General features: G+C 32.9%; 1 protein-coding gene across 5 annotated transcripts in view; it reads left to right on the top strand.

Moving 5' to 3' along the window:
* The window catches only part of LOC119076960 (rap1 GTPase-activating protein 1), a 194,821-nt gene that overhangs the window by 38,765 nt on the left and 139,531 nt on the right, over positions 1–16,525 (top strand). Inside the window, exons 1-2 of one of the 5 annotated variants that reach the window (XM_037184044.1) lie at positions 3,575–4,158; positions 9,030–9,447. The exons of 2 other annotated variants lie outside the window; for them this stretch is intronic. In XM_037184044.1, the coding sequence (XP_037039939.1) occupies positions 9,335–9,447 (113 nt within the window). In that variant the 5' untranslated portion in view covers positions 3,575–4,158; positions 9,030–9,334. Of the gene's footprint in view, positions 1–3,574; positions 4,159–9,029; positions 9,448–16,525 lie in introns of those variants that run through there. 2 more of the 5 variants (XM_037184043.1, XM_037184042.1) reach the window with 2 other exon arrangements.

Below are 16,525 nucleotides of genomic sequence, written 5' to 3'. Positions count from 1 at the left end.
ACTGAAAAATATGGGTCTGCTGGAGCGACATTTTACTTCAACTAACTTTATGGCTTGCAACAGAATTTATCTGGGGTTTTTTATATATGGAATGAAAGAGGGTAAGTCCAGCTACAACACCCTATAGCCAGTTCCGCGGATAAATTCTGTTGCAAGCCAGTAGGACTGTCCAAACATTGACCATTGAGTCATAAGTCTAGAACCGGTGGCGGCCCATACCGATGATTATACTCTTTATGAAGGTCTGCGAAAGGCCTATATTCCTACAAATTTTCAACTTTTAGAAACATTTCTATCTTGAGCTATCACAAAAAAACTGTTTTCACCACCCCTTGACATGCTATGACTTTTCTCGTGTTCACTCCGAAAATGGGAAATTAACAGAAAAACTAAAAGATCCCTATTTCTTAGAATTGAAAGACGATTCAAACGAGCTATAGCTTGCCTGGATCGCCGAACCATTGTTTTCAAATTGGTTCAAGTTTTGGCGATATCACTCTTAAGGTTTTAAATTCAAATTATAATTTGTAATAGCTTTGAAGTTCACATTCACGTCTGAGCGATTGCGCAACATAATTTGGACATTTTTTTTTTGCTTTATTCGAACCAAAATCAACGAAAAAGGGTGATAAATAATTGAAATTACCAAAAATAAAAATTATCTTCGGACCGGTGTGTTACACCAAATGTACAATATGCATCGCATAAACGCAACCCTTTGACTGAAATCTGAAAGAAAACCCCTTTTTATTTGTATATGGAAAACTCACACCGAACGACCGAACATTGATTTTATTTTCAAAATAAATATTTGATTTGATCAAATTGATTTTATTATAGAAAAAGAGTTATGGTAAGTTAAAACGGATAAAAATATAAGACTGTGACGGAATTTATCGTGATTTATCCTTTGCAAATATGACCTAAAACGAAATACTTGTGGCGTTTGCAATTTCCTTTCATGGTTGTCGTTTCTGCTTCAGTTTTAATATCCGTTTAATATCCATTTAATAAATATACAAATCTATAGCTCTATACGTTCTAGTCAGATATGTCAAATGTTCTTAGATAAAGTCAACAAAGTGCAGAATAAAGTTTATCGTACAAAATGTGTGGTGTTTATAGCCTCGGGATCTGATTTTCTTTCGCTAAATGTTTTTTTTTTGTTACCAAAACTTCTCTTTTAGAAATCACTGGCATTGCTATACAACAGCTTCGTTCATTGTTAGAGATTGGTTTTTTAGAATAATTGAGGCAGGAATGTTGGTTGAACGCTTAGATTATTTTGAAGGTAGGTAGGTATTGTTGAAAATGAAAACAGGATTTTTGGAACAAGTCGCAGCACTTATGAAATTCTGTCAAGCTCACAAGTCAAGAATTAAATTCTAAATTTTCTTCCTTGAATTGGGATTAGGCATGTTTATTAAAAGAAATATATCAATCGATGATAAAATTTCCAAATAATCGATACATTTTAGGGAAAAACATAAATAAGTCTTACCAGCATCTTTGGTGCTGCATCTCTTTAATTTTTCTTCAAAAAAAAAATCATAAATAAATCCAGTTTAATTAAACATTTTTCTTAAATTAAATATTAAAAGTAGTGCAACCACTACAAGATAAAATTCCCAGTTCATAGCTCCCTTCTTATTCCCCAATAAGGAGTCCTTAACTACTGTGTGATTATCGATTGTGTTTTAATACGGCAATCGTAGAACAATATTATGTCATATTCAGATAAATTCTTGTCCAGGAAAATTGATAAATGTTTATCTTTTATCTTCGATATTCCTACTTTTTCCCCGTTACAACTTTCATGAAATGTGTCATACAGCATGACCGAATCATAATCGAAAGGTGTCATATACTTTACCTGTGGATGGCCTCTTCTCTTACGTCTGTATTTTCTAAATCAAAATCAATGTAGTGTTTCGATCTGAGCGTTGGTGATGGTGAAAAACCCAACCGTGAATGTTTCGTCGAACATATAAGTAGTCCATGCTTCGAATTGTGTCACCGATCCATTTCCATTTCCGACGTTTGATCATCACTTTCATTTTCTCGCATTTGGTGACGTTCCACAACTCGATGTTTGAAATCTTTTCTGGCCAGTGAATGCTCAAGATTTTTCTAAGACATCGATTGACAAAGACTTGTATTTTGGTCTCGATTGTTGACGTCATTTTGCAAGTTTCGCATTCGCAGCCGTAAATTTTATCAAGTTGAAAATTAAGGAGACCGTCTTCCCATGTCAATATTGGCACTGAATCCTTGTCCTTGGCACTGAATGTAGATTGAAATTTTCTTATGACAACTGTGGAATGACAATGCTTTCTAATGGATTAGTCTCGAATTTAGTATTCACTATGGAAACGAGAATAAAAGTTATTCGAGAATACTATTTTCACAGAACGCACAGAGCATACAATACTTATAACAGTACTGTACATTATGTACTCATTTCAGAAATGATGGAAAATTGACACGAAGTTGATTGTATTACCAAGTCCTTTGGTGACCGAGTAATAGCAGGTTGGTATACATAACAAGCCTTGTTGAACAAGGGAGGTAATTTGTTATCTCGTATCCAGGTAGCTCATTCGGTAGAGCGCTAAACTCTATCCAGATACGAGATAAAAAATTATTTTCCGTGTATTGTGTTGGGCTTTACTATAAGAGCGCAGGAAATAGTCTTTCCTAGGGACAGAAGACCTACATTACCACCCTAGTTAGCTACATTCATTTTCCGCTGGAGCCCTCAAAAGAAAAATTCACGTTAAGAAGTAAAATAAACTAAATAATTGTGCGGAAATAGTTCTTTTGGCTCGTGTGGTTGTATACTTCGCTTTCGGCTCAGCATACAAACTCCACACTCTTCAAAACAACGATTTTCCGCACAAGTATGTAATCTACTATTACTTGCAGCACCCTGAGAAAATGAAATTTCGCAAGGGGCACATTGTTGACACTTGCTTTGCAAGTAAAATACCTAACATGATTGTTTGGAGATTGTTATTTTGCAACGATGGAATATAATATAGACCGAGCCGAAGGCAAAAATAAAAATCTCCAAACAATGACTTAATGTACTATTCCATCATAATCTTGAGTTCGCTTCAATATTCCTTGAAAATACTTCTTCAATATGAATTGAAGTATGAGTGTTGATTATTGAAACGACTATACATCGGAGTAGTTCCACTCTGAGTAATTGATTATACCACCATGAAGAGTCAATAAGTACACTGACTGTGACGATAAGAAACGCATATCGCAAACGCAGAGCTTATAAAAAGTTCTCAAAATTGAGTGAGCAAAATAATAACAACGTCTATAATAACGTCAAGGCGCTCACAATATACCGACGATAATTTTACAATGGAGCAAAATGGATCCAAAAATTATAGAAGAGATCGTATATATCCAAAAGCTACAAAACATACACACACGAAACCCACGAAACCGAAAGCATGCTCTCTGAAATACACACCGAAAAAAAATCTCGTAACTCTCCACGCTCGAAGCAGTAAAGAACATATGGAGTGGAGAAGATGAAAAAATTGTTGTTTTTTTTAGTAGTTGGTCGTTAACAGCGTAGGCGGATGTGTATGTATTTCGTCGTTTTTTGAAAACGGTGTTCGGTCGGCAATATGATTTTTTGAATAGAACAATAAGTAAAATAAAAATACAAAAATTCTCGCTTGTTGATTGGTGTTGTTGAACGAGCCATTGTCAATCCGATACGATAAAGTCAAGATATAATTGGCGTGATTGTTGTGCTTATCAATAGTTCGTTGAACAAGAAAAAATTGTTATCACTATGACAATATTGTGGATTTTATAATAAAAGTGAAATTTAAAAAGAAACCGCTCTTTGACGTTTTAAATATAATAAAAATTGAAAGATTAAAGAACATCCAACACTTAGACTGTGTATGAAAGTAAAACACAAATTTTGATTTGTTATTTTTTGATTACAAAACCGAATTTTGATTTTTTTTTATTGTTTGATGAATTGAAGTAATCAAAAAAAAATATTTTCATTTATTACCATTGATGGACATGAACGCAAATACACCAACTTTTCGGATTATAGTTATACACTGCAATAGAGCTGGATTATTTGTATGGTGTTTTTGAATGATGTCATAAACTGCCGTTAGTATTTTTTATAATTTGAAAATAAACAATAATATCGTCAAATCAAAATAAATAAATAATAAAAAAAGAATTTGTTTATTACTTAAAGTGTGTGTCAGTTTACAATTGTGTGCCGTTCCAAATATATCTAATAAAATGATTGATTGTGTTCATAAAATTCGTTGATGTCTATCACTTTTATATGATGTAGAGATTTTTCAGAGAGGTTTAAACTTTCAATATTAGCCTAATGTTTAAATTAGTCTAAGTGCCACACAGAGCAGATCTTACAGGTAGATATATTACACATTACTCCAACAAGATCCAATTATTATTTCGAGTCGACCAATTTTAACATCCATTTTATTGTTATTTTAATTCATTTAAATGAAAGGAAATTAATTTTTTTTTCAAAGTTTTTTTTTATTATGCAAATATGCTAGTCGGTTGTCAAAAGCCACAAACTTGTGTTAGAAATGTTAATCAGCTGAAATTAATCAGATTTGTGTGTATGGTGATGATAGAGAAATTTTATACGATACAAAAATGGCTTTTTAAAATTTCATTCAGGCATTCAGCGGTGTGTTTTCGAAATTGTGTGACACCCAAACCGGTGACAGATATTTTGTTCTTTCAGCTTATTTTTTGAGGTCGACACCATTGACATACAAATCACATAATTGAAGCGAAATTATACTTTTCCTGTCGAAAAATTGATTACAGACGCACGTAAGCCGTGGAAGACCGCTATTTTATTGTTTCTACTTTCTTAGATATTTTGTATCGCTCGATTTGTTTATTCTTTTTATGCAAATTCACCAGCTGACAGTACATTTGAAGGTTAAATCGCATCGCTAATCAACGAATTAACTTTGAAAGACCTGAATTTGACCTGTTCAGCCCTATTTCAATTTTCTTTTTAAAGTTTGACGATCCAGTCTATCTGTTCTAGATCTCTAAAAACGAACGTATTTTAAGAGCGCTCACCCCTTGGCAAATTTTTAGCCTAGATTTGTGCGCAAAAATATTCTTTTTTTGATGATTTCTCTGAATCAAAATCATTTTTTGAAAAAGTAAAACCATTAAAGCATGCAAAAATGCGTTACTTCTAACCTTTTATTCCTTTTATTTTATTCTTGGTTGGTGTTTCAATCAATTATGGAAGCTCCTGTCGAGTAACACTGCAGTACCTTCTCCCTTTTCAGCGTAAGAACTTCCGAGCCTAAGATATCAGGTTTTATAATAATAATCACACCGATCGAAATTCGCAATTTTTCCAAATTAGTTCATAAACTGCAAAACGTTCAACCGTTATCCACATCGCGATATCTCGTTAACAAGTAGTGTAGATATATAAACACCGAGCTAATTAACACATTATTGCTGTAAAATTATTGTTGTCGATTTATGAACCTATAACACCATGTGACCTTCATCAAAAACACTCTCTGAAATCGTTGACATCATACATCATTGTTTAACGAAAAATATTTTATCGATAGACTTGTAACTTCCTACCTCTTTGTCACTCCTACTTTGCTATTGTTGACGGAAGATGATTTCCCTGAAACAAATATTGACGACGAAAAAAACGATAAATGCTCGCGCAATATGAGCTCTTCTAGTTTAGGTAAACATTGCATGGAATTTGGAATTATGTGGAGTAAGTGATAAGCAAAAGATGTTTAGGGTTTTTGGGATGGGTGTGCGACTTCATTATCTAAACACTTCGTGCATGGAAAATGATTTCATTTTCGTTTAAGACGGGTAGAATTAAATTTGATCCATTCGTGAGGTCTTATTTCATAATCAGCTTACTATATTTACTCACACGGTTTGATTGACACCGCTGTTCTTTGCTCATTGTTTTCAATTACGACCTGTACTACCAGTTCGCAATTTGACCATATTAAAAGACCATTACAATTTTTTTCCTTCGAAGAATGCTAGCAAGACCTTGCCCAACATTAAGAAATAACGCGAACAAATAAATAAATATTTAATCGGTCTAAGATCATTTCACAACGCACATCCAACAGAGAAAAAAAAATCGTATTACCCACATAAATAAACAAGTCTAAAGCTCTCAAAAATATATTATTTTCGGATGTACGTTACCTTACCCATTATATGTGTCTGAATTGAAATAAAATCTTCAGATTTGGCTGCAAAGTAAATGGGTATCCACTCTGATTGTTCGTTGTTTCACGCTGCTAAAAAGGTTAACGATGACAACAGCTTACGCACAACATCTTTTTGTTTATATACAAACACACAAACATTTTGTGTACTGATCAAACAATTTTTATTGCTTTGTAACACTGCTGGTGGAAAAATAGCAATAAAAAAAAATCAGAACCGAAATTTCGTTGTCCGAACAAGAATTACGTAATTTTCTTTTCGGTTTTAATTTAGAGAAGAAAAAAAGAATTGTTAATGTCTGAATGTTTGAATTTTAATTGATGTTTTGGGCCATAATGATTTTTTTTTTGAGTTATGTTTACAGCTCTGAGATGATCTGATAAAAACGACTTAACTATTTGGATGAAACGTTTTGTAACTGATGTTATCGATAGTCTTACATCGGCATCATCGATATTTTAATAAGAAATAGAGCTCTAATATTGCTACACAGCCCATTTAAATGTCATTGAAACACTTGAAAATTTTTACTTCTTCAGAATCTTAAAACTAACATAGAAATCGTAATCCACTCAACTATCCAGTATGTCCTCAATTTAGTCGGTATATCATTTGCATTCGTTCCATTTACCATTATTGGCCTTATGCAAACCGAAGTCGAGTAACTATTTAAGCAACAAATCTACTAACTCACTTTGAAACTCTGGTTGCACAGTGGCTGCACCAAGAACATCAAAAACTGTGGATGATACATGCGATACTCTTTAAATCATTTGTGTCGAAGTAATAAACTCTTAAAACTAATACGGTCGGAATTAAGGCGAGGAGATGATTACGAGCCTCAGAACTACAAACTTAACGCATATTCCCACAGATCGGTCGATTGCCGCTGTCTAGTGTAGTCTGGCACCTGACACTGGTGTACAGTACATATCCTTAGGGTATCAGGTTTTGTACATCAGGTTTTGTAACTTCGGGTATTACGAACTCGAGGATGAAAATCTGCCATCTTTAGATGGATAGTACCTTAAAGATTTCTTATTGAAAGCCGGAAAATTCCCTTGACAGTTGAAGAAGCTTCCCGAAACCAATCCAATCTAATTTCCACTTTTGTTTAAAACATTTTTAAGACAAAATTTGCGCTATATTAGAAGCAGTACGGCTTCCACTCACTGCTTATCTTTGATGTTGTTATCCACAACAGATGATAATGCAACAATATTGCAATCATGATGATGATTTCTGACAAACAAAAATCCTACAACCAGACCCTTGCATCGCCTAAAGATTTCTTTATCTTATTGAGAAGATCACATATCTATGGAAGAAGCTTCACATACAAAAATGATCAACTGTGATTGATTATCATAACTGAACAATTTGTTGTGAATTATAAAATATCTCTCTCCAGCTCCAGCAACCCATCGTCGACTTTAAATATTAATCAATAGACAATTTTTCATGTACATTCAATTTGCAATAAATTTATGATAATGTACCCAGTTGCCAACAATAATACACCAGTCGTAAGTGAACGACAAATTGAAATTTTATTTCTATAACTTGTTGAGTGTGTAACACCCCGTTTTCGACATAATGTATATGTACGAAGCGCAATACATAATAGCACCAAGTAGTCGATTTGCTATCTAACCATTCATGCCATATTGCCCCATAATTCAGGGATTTCATGTATGGGTTCGGTTCTGCTTTATTGTAATACTTTATCGATATTGTGTTAATATTTCATGGAAACGAGATTATGTCTCTGAAAAGAAACCATTTTAAAGGAAACCCTTTTTTGCCAGTAAATTAATTGTCAGTTTAAGATGGTTTTCGAAAATATGTGAGCGCATAATATAGAAGCTTTGAAAAAAAAAAACCAATTGAAATTATTGCTGAGTCGGAATAAATCAGAAATATTTGCACGTTAAGAGTGTTTGTTGTTCCCATGTATAGACACACGTCCAAAAACGTTATCGCTGAAAGAAAATTAAAGAGCTGAATATGTAACAGCGCTTTTGGGTTTAATTTATGGTTTAGTTATGCCTTGATTACAATTCTACGAAAGGAGCGAACGGTTTCGCTTGCACCACAATTACCATTTCTCTATGTCATCGAAAGTACACTGAAAAAAATCTAGGGTTTTGATGGATTGTCTTTCGGATTGAATAGTTCCGATCATTTTTAAAGCCAATGTTTTTAGGACAAATATTAAAATTTCATCCAGAATCGTTTTATTGGTTGGAAATACTTACTGTGTCTTCTTAGCTTGAGAGATCTGAACACAAATTTTCGAAAAATTCAAATCAATGATCTCCATATTAGAGACATCAATGTCGTACAGGCCCTGATCTATTCTCAATACCCAGATTATTTACGAGTAGGGTTGAAACAGCTGCCTGGAAACAGTTGACATTTTAAATGACGGCCAATTAATTCCATTAAATTCTAAGGTTCCATTTTCACAATAACCACAGAAAATCGATTCACTTAAAAGTAATCCCGCTGGGAATGCCATTTTTATTCAATATTTTCCTCTGTGTTATGAGTCGATAATGGAACGATATGAAAATTTGTACTAAAATGATAGTCATCAACGAGTTTAATCTTTAAAAAGTGAAACTTCATCTCAGTGTTTTGACTAATTCGGTCTGATTCCATTGATACACAATCAATCTCAATGCTTATTCTCAATGCTGATCAATGGGTTTTTTACACACAAAAAATATGTTTTTTTTTTGTAGGAAAATCCAATTAACTTCTCAATAGAATTATTAATAACAATTATTATTAACAACAATATTATCCGCGTGAAAGTGTGGATATTACCACAATGCGTGTTTAAATATTTATGTTTTGATGCACAATTTGCTACCAACAAATGAAAAAAGAAATTGTTTCGAGTGTTATTTAATTAAACGATTTAATATTTATCAACCATTTGCAAGCCGAAACTGAAAGCAAATGTTCATCGATGAGAAGATCGGTTCGTTAATTAGTTATGTGAAATTATCGATTTAATAAAGTGTTAATTCAACAATCTACTGAAATGTTGAAGATTCAAATGTTGGAGCAAATCGTCACCAATGACAGTGTGGCTGAACAGCAAAAGCAAGAAGAACACGAACAACAGCAATTGCAACAACAAGAGGAACAGAATGGGTATGATATTTGAGTCTGTTAATGTTTTAAGAATTCTTAGAATTTTTTTTTGTTTTGTTTTTTATTATCTAAGAGAAGCAGTCATTGTACTATACCCGAATAGATGTTCTGGTTAAAACAAAAATTTGTGAATGAGATTAATTTCTCTGATAAGCTACATAATTTATCGTATTAGAGGTTCATGAATCGCATCTCAATTACTCATGGGTTATTCACGAGTTGATAATTGAAAATTATGGTCATATGCCGTGAGCAATGCTCACTGAGCATAAATACTCAACATTTTATCTTAAATTCGTTTTGGGGATTTTCAATTAATAAGTAACGCTTGATAATGGCGGAGAATAATCTGTTTTAAAACGGCCGTTTTAACATTTTAAAGATGGCAAGCGTATTGTTATACAGTCATTAAATCTGTTACTTCTTTTGTTAATTGAATTTATCGCCTGATGCTAGACACAAAATCTTTTACTTCATTTGTTTTAACCTACACTTCAATATAAAAGACCACTTTGACCAGAGGTCACTGGTTATTTATGTCATTGCTTTCGATAACAAATGATGGATATTCCATTATAAGTGCAAAAAACTCGTTTTCCTCTCTTCCCTCCTGTGGACTCCATAAGGGACAAATACGAATACGATATTCTTTCTTCGTCTCTAACTATTTGTTTTGATTGTGTGAGCGATCATTACGCAACATTTTGTGGAAAACAAAGTAATTCAAAAAAAAAGTCAAAACACGTCAACATAACTTAGTACCATAAAATCAACATTCCACTTTTAAAAAAATGAATCGACCCAATAAAACACTCTCTTTATCTCTTCGGATGTAATTCAAATTCATTTCGTTTTTTTTTTTATGGAACGTGAGAAGAAAGCTATAAGTTCAATTTCAATACGACAAAACTTAAGATGAAACGAATATAATCCTAATCAAATTGATGTGGGTTTTATCACTCTTTTGGTGTGCATTTTACACATGGTTTCTGTTTTATAAATAAATAATATTCTGTGCTCGGAATCTTATTAATAAAAGCACTTGAAAGTGGCCGACCAATGGGGAAGCGTTTTTCCGAAATTTATAATTCAATTTTGTATACAGTGCGATGCATTCATTTGATATTTTTATAAAATGCAGATGTGGCGTGGAGACTGTTAAATCACATATGTGCTTCAAAGTGAACAACTTGTTAATATTAATAAAAGTGCAAAACTTTCGTGCCAGACCTTGGTATGAGGATACAATTTGAATTTTTATTAAATTTTTATTTTGTCACTTCGCTGTTACATTAGTCATATCTTCTATATATCAACGGATTTAGTATTCAATTAAATCAAAATTGTTATAATGTAGGGAAGAGGCTAGTGTCTTTGTTGATCGTTACCGGTAAAATTTGTAGAGTTGAAAATTGGGAATTTGTGAGATCTTATTGGGAACGATCGTTCCCATTGAAAACTGAAAAATTCCCAATTTTCAGCTATAAAAAAAATTGTAATAGCTTTACAGGGAGCTCTTCATGCGACAAGACATTTTCTCAAAGAGCGATTTAACACTCGGTAAATCGGCACAGAAGACGACGGCTCAGTGGTTACGTACTAGTCTTCCACCAAAATTATCCGGGCTCGATTTTTCCAGCGATTATACCGTATTGGTAACGACCTAAAGTTCACTCAAGCTTCGTAATTTTGGTAGTTACAGTGTGTTTGGTGGATGCAACGATGTACACACTGAAGGGCTCGTATGACGTAACCCAAATACGATGACTTTGCGTACATACGTCTAGCCTACATTTAGGAGGAAAAGGCTGTAAAAGGCTGTTAGTGAGAGGTATCTAAACAAGCCAACAACAGTTAGCGTTAGCGTCAATGAAAGTGTAAAGCAGGTATGGTCGATCGTTCGCCCGGAGGACATAAAAATTTGATTTACGCACTCAAACGCACTCATTTACACATTATTTTGACATAATTTATGAATGCGTTTAAGGTGAATTTGCTGATCGGCCATACCTGTTCTGTACTTTCATTGGTTAGCATTGGATGTCCAAATATTATCTTCAGTATCGCAGGTGTTTATAAGTAATAGCAAATGGTTGTAAAAACGGAAAGAAAGACTTTGATTATCCAAAAACTCAATTCGTTTATTTTAAAAAAAAATGTAAGTTCTCATGTCCCCACAGTTAACGTGACCACGACCAGTATACAAAAATTATTTAATTTTAAATTCCGACTAATTTGTTTCGAGAAACGTAAAATTAATTCATTTTAAAACGTTTGAATTTCACTCGTAATGTTGCATGCATCACATAATTTTACCAAATAAATTCTCTCACACCTTTGAAACGTCGTTCCAAACACCAAACTATTTTTTTTGGCAACGAACGTTAATCGTCTAGTGAATAAATAGTTTTAAATGAATCAAAATTCGTGTTACAGACATGCAAAAATGAGAGAACCACGAATAAGAAAAAACCACACTTGTGGATATTTGTGGGGAAATAAATTCCCAAAGTGTCCGTCGTCGAGATAAATGCACGTCCTTTCATTCTCAAAATTGGATGTATGACATCGTCGTTATCTCTCTTCTGAAGTTAAAAAACGGAAATAAATCAAGGACCAACACAATTTATTTATAAGCTTAGTGTGTCAATGTAGCTGGCAAAGTATTTCATTGATTCTGGTAACACTTTCAATCAATAACATTTCACACACACCAAATAAATAAAATTCAAATTTCATAGAAATGCGTGCTGTTTAACAAACGTAATTAATTAATGCACACACGATGAAATGATTAACCAATTTATTTTTTATCGAAAAGTCTATGCACGTTTTCGTCCATTCAACGATAAATTGGCGTTGCATTTAAATTTCCAATTAATTGAATTGAATCTTGATTCTTGAATGACACACTTACCATTTTTATTAAAAATGCGTTCGATATGCTGTTTGTCGTTCTTCGTAGAGAAAATACTCACATATTAAAATGAAAATCCACTCAAGCTAGTGGCTTTTTTTCTCTTTCCATATAATGGCACAAAAACCAGATGATATCAACGTTATTTTTTGTTGGTTTGTAAATCGACGTAATACCTCACTGTGTTGTGTTACGCATCTCACAGTTCGTTGCCTTTTTAAGTGTTGCACGCACGTTCTTGGATTTTGAATTGGAATGTATTGAACAATCTATAGTAGAACTATGGTCGTTGTTTAGCATTGATGTGTTGACGAAAATGTCGATAACAACGTTATGCTGTTGATAATTTAATTAATTTAAAATTGTCACGACAATATAATTCGGCAAGGTTATAATTCACAGGTGAAATAACATAGGAAAAGGCTTCTTTAAACAACTGCCTTGGGTTTGATTCGCAGCATCATTTGGCTAATTAGCAATATTTGATTGGAAACAAAGAATATTTTGCTTAGATGATAGATGATGTAGATGAAGGTAGTTTATGCATGTTAAGACTTTCTTACAACTTGTTGCGTTTGTTTCCTTGGCATGTAATATTATATGTATCTGCATGTATATATCCTTCGCATGTGTGTTTCTGCCATGAATGATTTGAGACAATTTTAATTCCGTATAGTTATTAACGTCGCTGACACATACATAAATAACAAAACTTGTAATCTCCGCTTGTATCGTATAGTCCGCAGGGGTAAACTCTGTTTGCTGGACCTTATTTACACTTCAAATCTTTTTGAACATTTACGATGACACATCGTGCATATGAATCAAACCAATATAAAGAGATCATTCCAATTTAAACTGAATGTGACTGACAGCGCACGTATGCATTGCGCGATAATATTTTTCATCATGCGGTTAATTCCCACATAATTCAATTAATTTATTTGTCAATCCGAAAAAAGAGAACTTTGTATCAATGTTGCTCACGCATCAAATAAAGCCATTGCTGCCATTTAAGTAAACGATACACGATAAAATTGAAATTAATTTGAAATTGGGAAAGGTCATAATCACAAATTAGGAAAAAAGTCAATATATTCAAGCGATTACATGGCAAAATTCTAATTAGACTTTGATGTTTTCTGCTCCGCCTCGAAATCTACAGATATGTATGAGGTTGTTGAGTGGTTTCAGTGATCTAGGGTTCGATGAATATCGAAATAAACTGCTATAACCAAGGCTAATAAGGCTAATATTTATGTTTTACAAAAGGCAACCATATTGTCGCATCGTCATTGAATCTGTAACTCTTTTTGTTCAGAGTATCGCATAGCGTTTGATGCAAAATCTTTTACTTCATTTAGTTTAACATTCCTTTCGCTATAAACGGACAGAGGTTATTGCTTTTTTGTCGATAACAGTTGACTTGGCATTTATGAAAGGATACGGCAATGCTCGTAGTAAGATAATCCCTACATCATCACATGCTTCGTTTCGTTTCCAACTAATAAGAACTTTTCATTCATAATTTCGCAATATTAAAACGTGTACCTATAATTAAGCCTGTTGTTTACTGTTTATGTTTTTCGATGATGCGTACTTTGTTAATTAAATTACAAGGGAATCATTCGTCGATTTTCCAAACTGAGGATCATATTTTTCAACATTTTTCTCAGAACACCTGAAATAAATTCGGATTCTGAATTATTTTACAGTAATTTTGAATTCAAGTAGATGATACTGATACAGTCCGAAGGTATTACGTTGTTGATTTAGAGCTTATGGTCGTCTCATTTTAAACATTCGACAATGGGAAAATCACAGAAAGTTCTGGAGTATAACAATTGAATGGAATTGAAAGGTCCCTTCTATATATATAGCAACAAAGGAAAATTACAAAATTAAACAAATTGTATCTTTTTCTGCCCACTGACTTCCCCGACAAAGAGCATACATAATCCACAAATTTTCGTATTTTATATGAAATATATACACAAAACAATAATACTCGCAATTAGCATCGATATGAGTATAGAACAGTACAACAAAACGTATGTTATTTCGTGCAATTATTTATTTAAATGGTTGAATATACAAGAATACACAAGAGATTTTCCACAATGTAAAACCATATCTTAGTTGCATGGTGGAATATTTCGTTTTATAATAATTTTTTTTTGTAAAACCAAACAATAAAACACTGAAATTGAGAGAGAGAGAGAGAGAGAAATTATTATTTTAAGAAAGTGGCTCATATGCGTGTTAAATGGTACATTTCCAACATTTATCTATCTTAAATGTATTCTGTTGTTGTTGTTAATGGGCCTGCAATAAATTTTAAACGCAATTTTATTAGTCATGTTTGTGTTAGGCTCTATGGTATAATATCTATAAATTGCTGTTGATTGGTACGGTTAATGGTTTGTACTTCGATTTGTTATGGGTGAATTTATTCAACGCTTTCGTTCAACCTTTATCGACCTAATGTTGATTCAAAAACATTTTAAAATTTCATAAAAACAGACATTGCAACCGCAACACATTCTCGTTCAATATATTGGTACGAAAGACAGTGTAAGTTTCATAACTAAAATTTATGGACATTAGTGATCTCATTTATATAATTTTGCTTTTCTCCTAAATCCAAGAAAAATGCCGACACTTCAGATCTTAATTTTATATGAAATCGTTTGATTGATGTTAACCTCATTAATGTAAATGGTTATTTTCTCTGTCTCTCTCTCTTTGCGTAGGAATATACTTAAATTCAATAAAACAGCAAGAATATGTATCAATTTGGTATTAAATAAACCTAATCAAATCAGAAAGTCCGTCTATTTTCTTACACAACATTTCATGCACACCAAAAAAACCCATAGCAAAAATACCATTAAAGGCATACACTTAACGCATAACTTTTCCCATATTGATTTTCGTCTCAGCTCGTTAGCCATGTTATAAACATAACGTGCTAAAAAGTCTAGCATAACAAGACAATAAAAACAAACACCACAATATAACAAAGTAGATCCAGTTCGAAGAATTGTGGCCATAGTCAACTATGCTGCATTTTGTATGATGAGATGAGCCGTTTTTACGTACAGGTGCACATTGTACACATATGCATTCTTATTTGTACGCACGAATACGGTAATTCAATTATTATTAGATCTATTGATGTGTTCTACTTAAATTTCTGCTGAAACATTACACAATTCTGACCCGTTTATCCATGTGCTTGGATGTAATCAATAAACAAATCAAACATTATGAAGTTGATTATTTTCATTGACAAAACGGTCTGCAGTTCAATCGTTAAATATGTCACTGATCTGAAATTATAGTGTTTACATGGATGCATAGACTAGACATACTAATAACAATTCACAGACGCCGATTGATGGTAACAATTTTGAAAAAAAGAGGTTACAAAACTTTGTAATACAAAGTCGAGAGTACGTATCATGATTTTCCGAGGCACAAATGCAATACCATGAATGTCATACCCCAGTTGAGCATTAAGTGGGATTAGTCTGTCAGAAATATTTTTACTAAATTGAGCCAGACAATTGTATTGCTTGTGTACACCTCCTATACCAAATTTATTTTTCGCGAATTTCGACAGTCTGTCAGTACTGCAGATATGGTGTCAATTTCATACAAATGGAAATGGAAACATAATGATTGTACGGTGAGGTGGCTCGGCTCTTGAGTATAATGCTAAACTTCATCATAAAAAATATAATGAAATATCAGCATTGTAATGCGTTGGAATTAAAACTTTTTACTAACTGCAGTAAATCTGCTCTGTTTTTTTTATTAAAATGGAATGAAATTTTATTTACAGTCTGAAACTCACTAGACTCCTTCATACTATATTTGCCATTCACATTTTCACATTAATAAAATTATTTTATGTGAATGTTTGCATGTAAAAGTCCAAAGCGAGTATCACAGACAATATTTTCTGTTTACATAATGTTACACATGTTCTCCAGTTTCTACGAAAAAACAAAATGTGAAGAAAACGGCGACAAAATGTCTAAATCGAAAACGAAATTGGTTTTCTTATTGCAAAAAGTTATTCTTTTTGTTTCATTTACGGGTGAAGGCATTCTTTTTTAAATAAATGGATGTTTGAAAACGCAGACAAGTTATATA

This window comes from Bradysia coprophila, unplaced genomic scaffold (assembly GCF_014529535.1).
Source record: "Bradysia coprophila strain Holo2 unplaced genomic scaffold, BU_Bcop_v1 contig_232, whole genome shotgun sequence".
In the NCBI taxonomy this organism is placed as follows: Eukaryota; Metazoa; Arthropoda; class Insecta; order Diptera; family Sciaridae; genus Bradysia; species Bradysia coprophila.
This window is presented reverse-complemented; position numbering and strand designations above follow the sequence as displayed.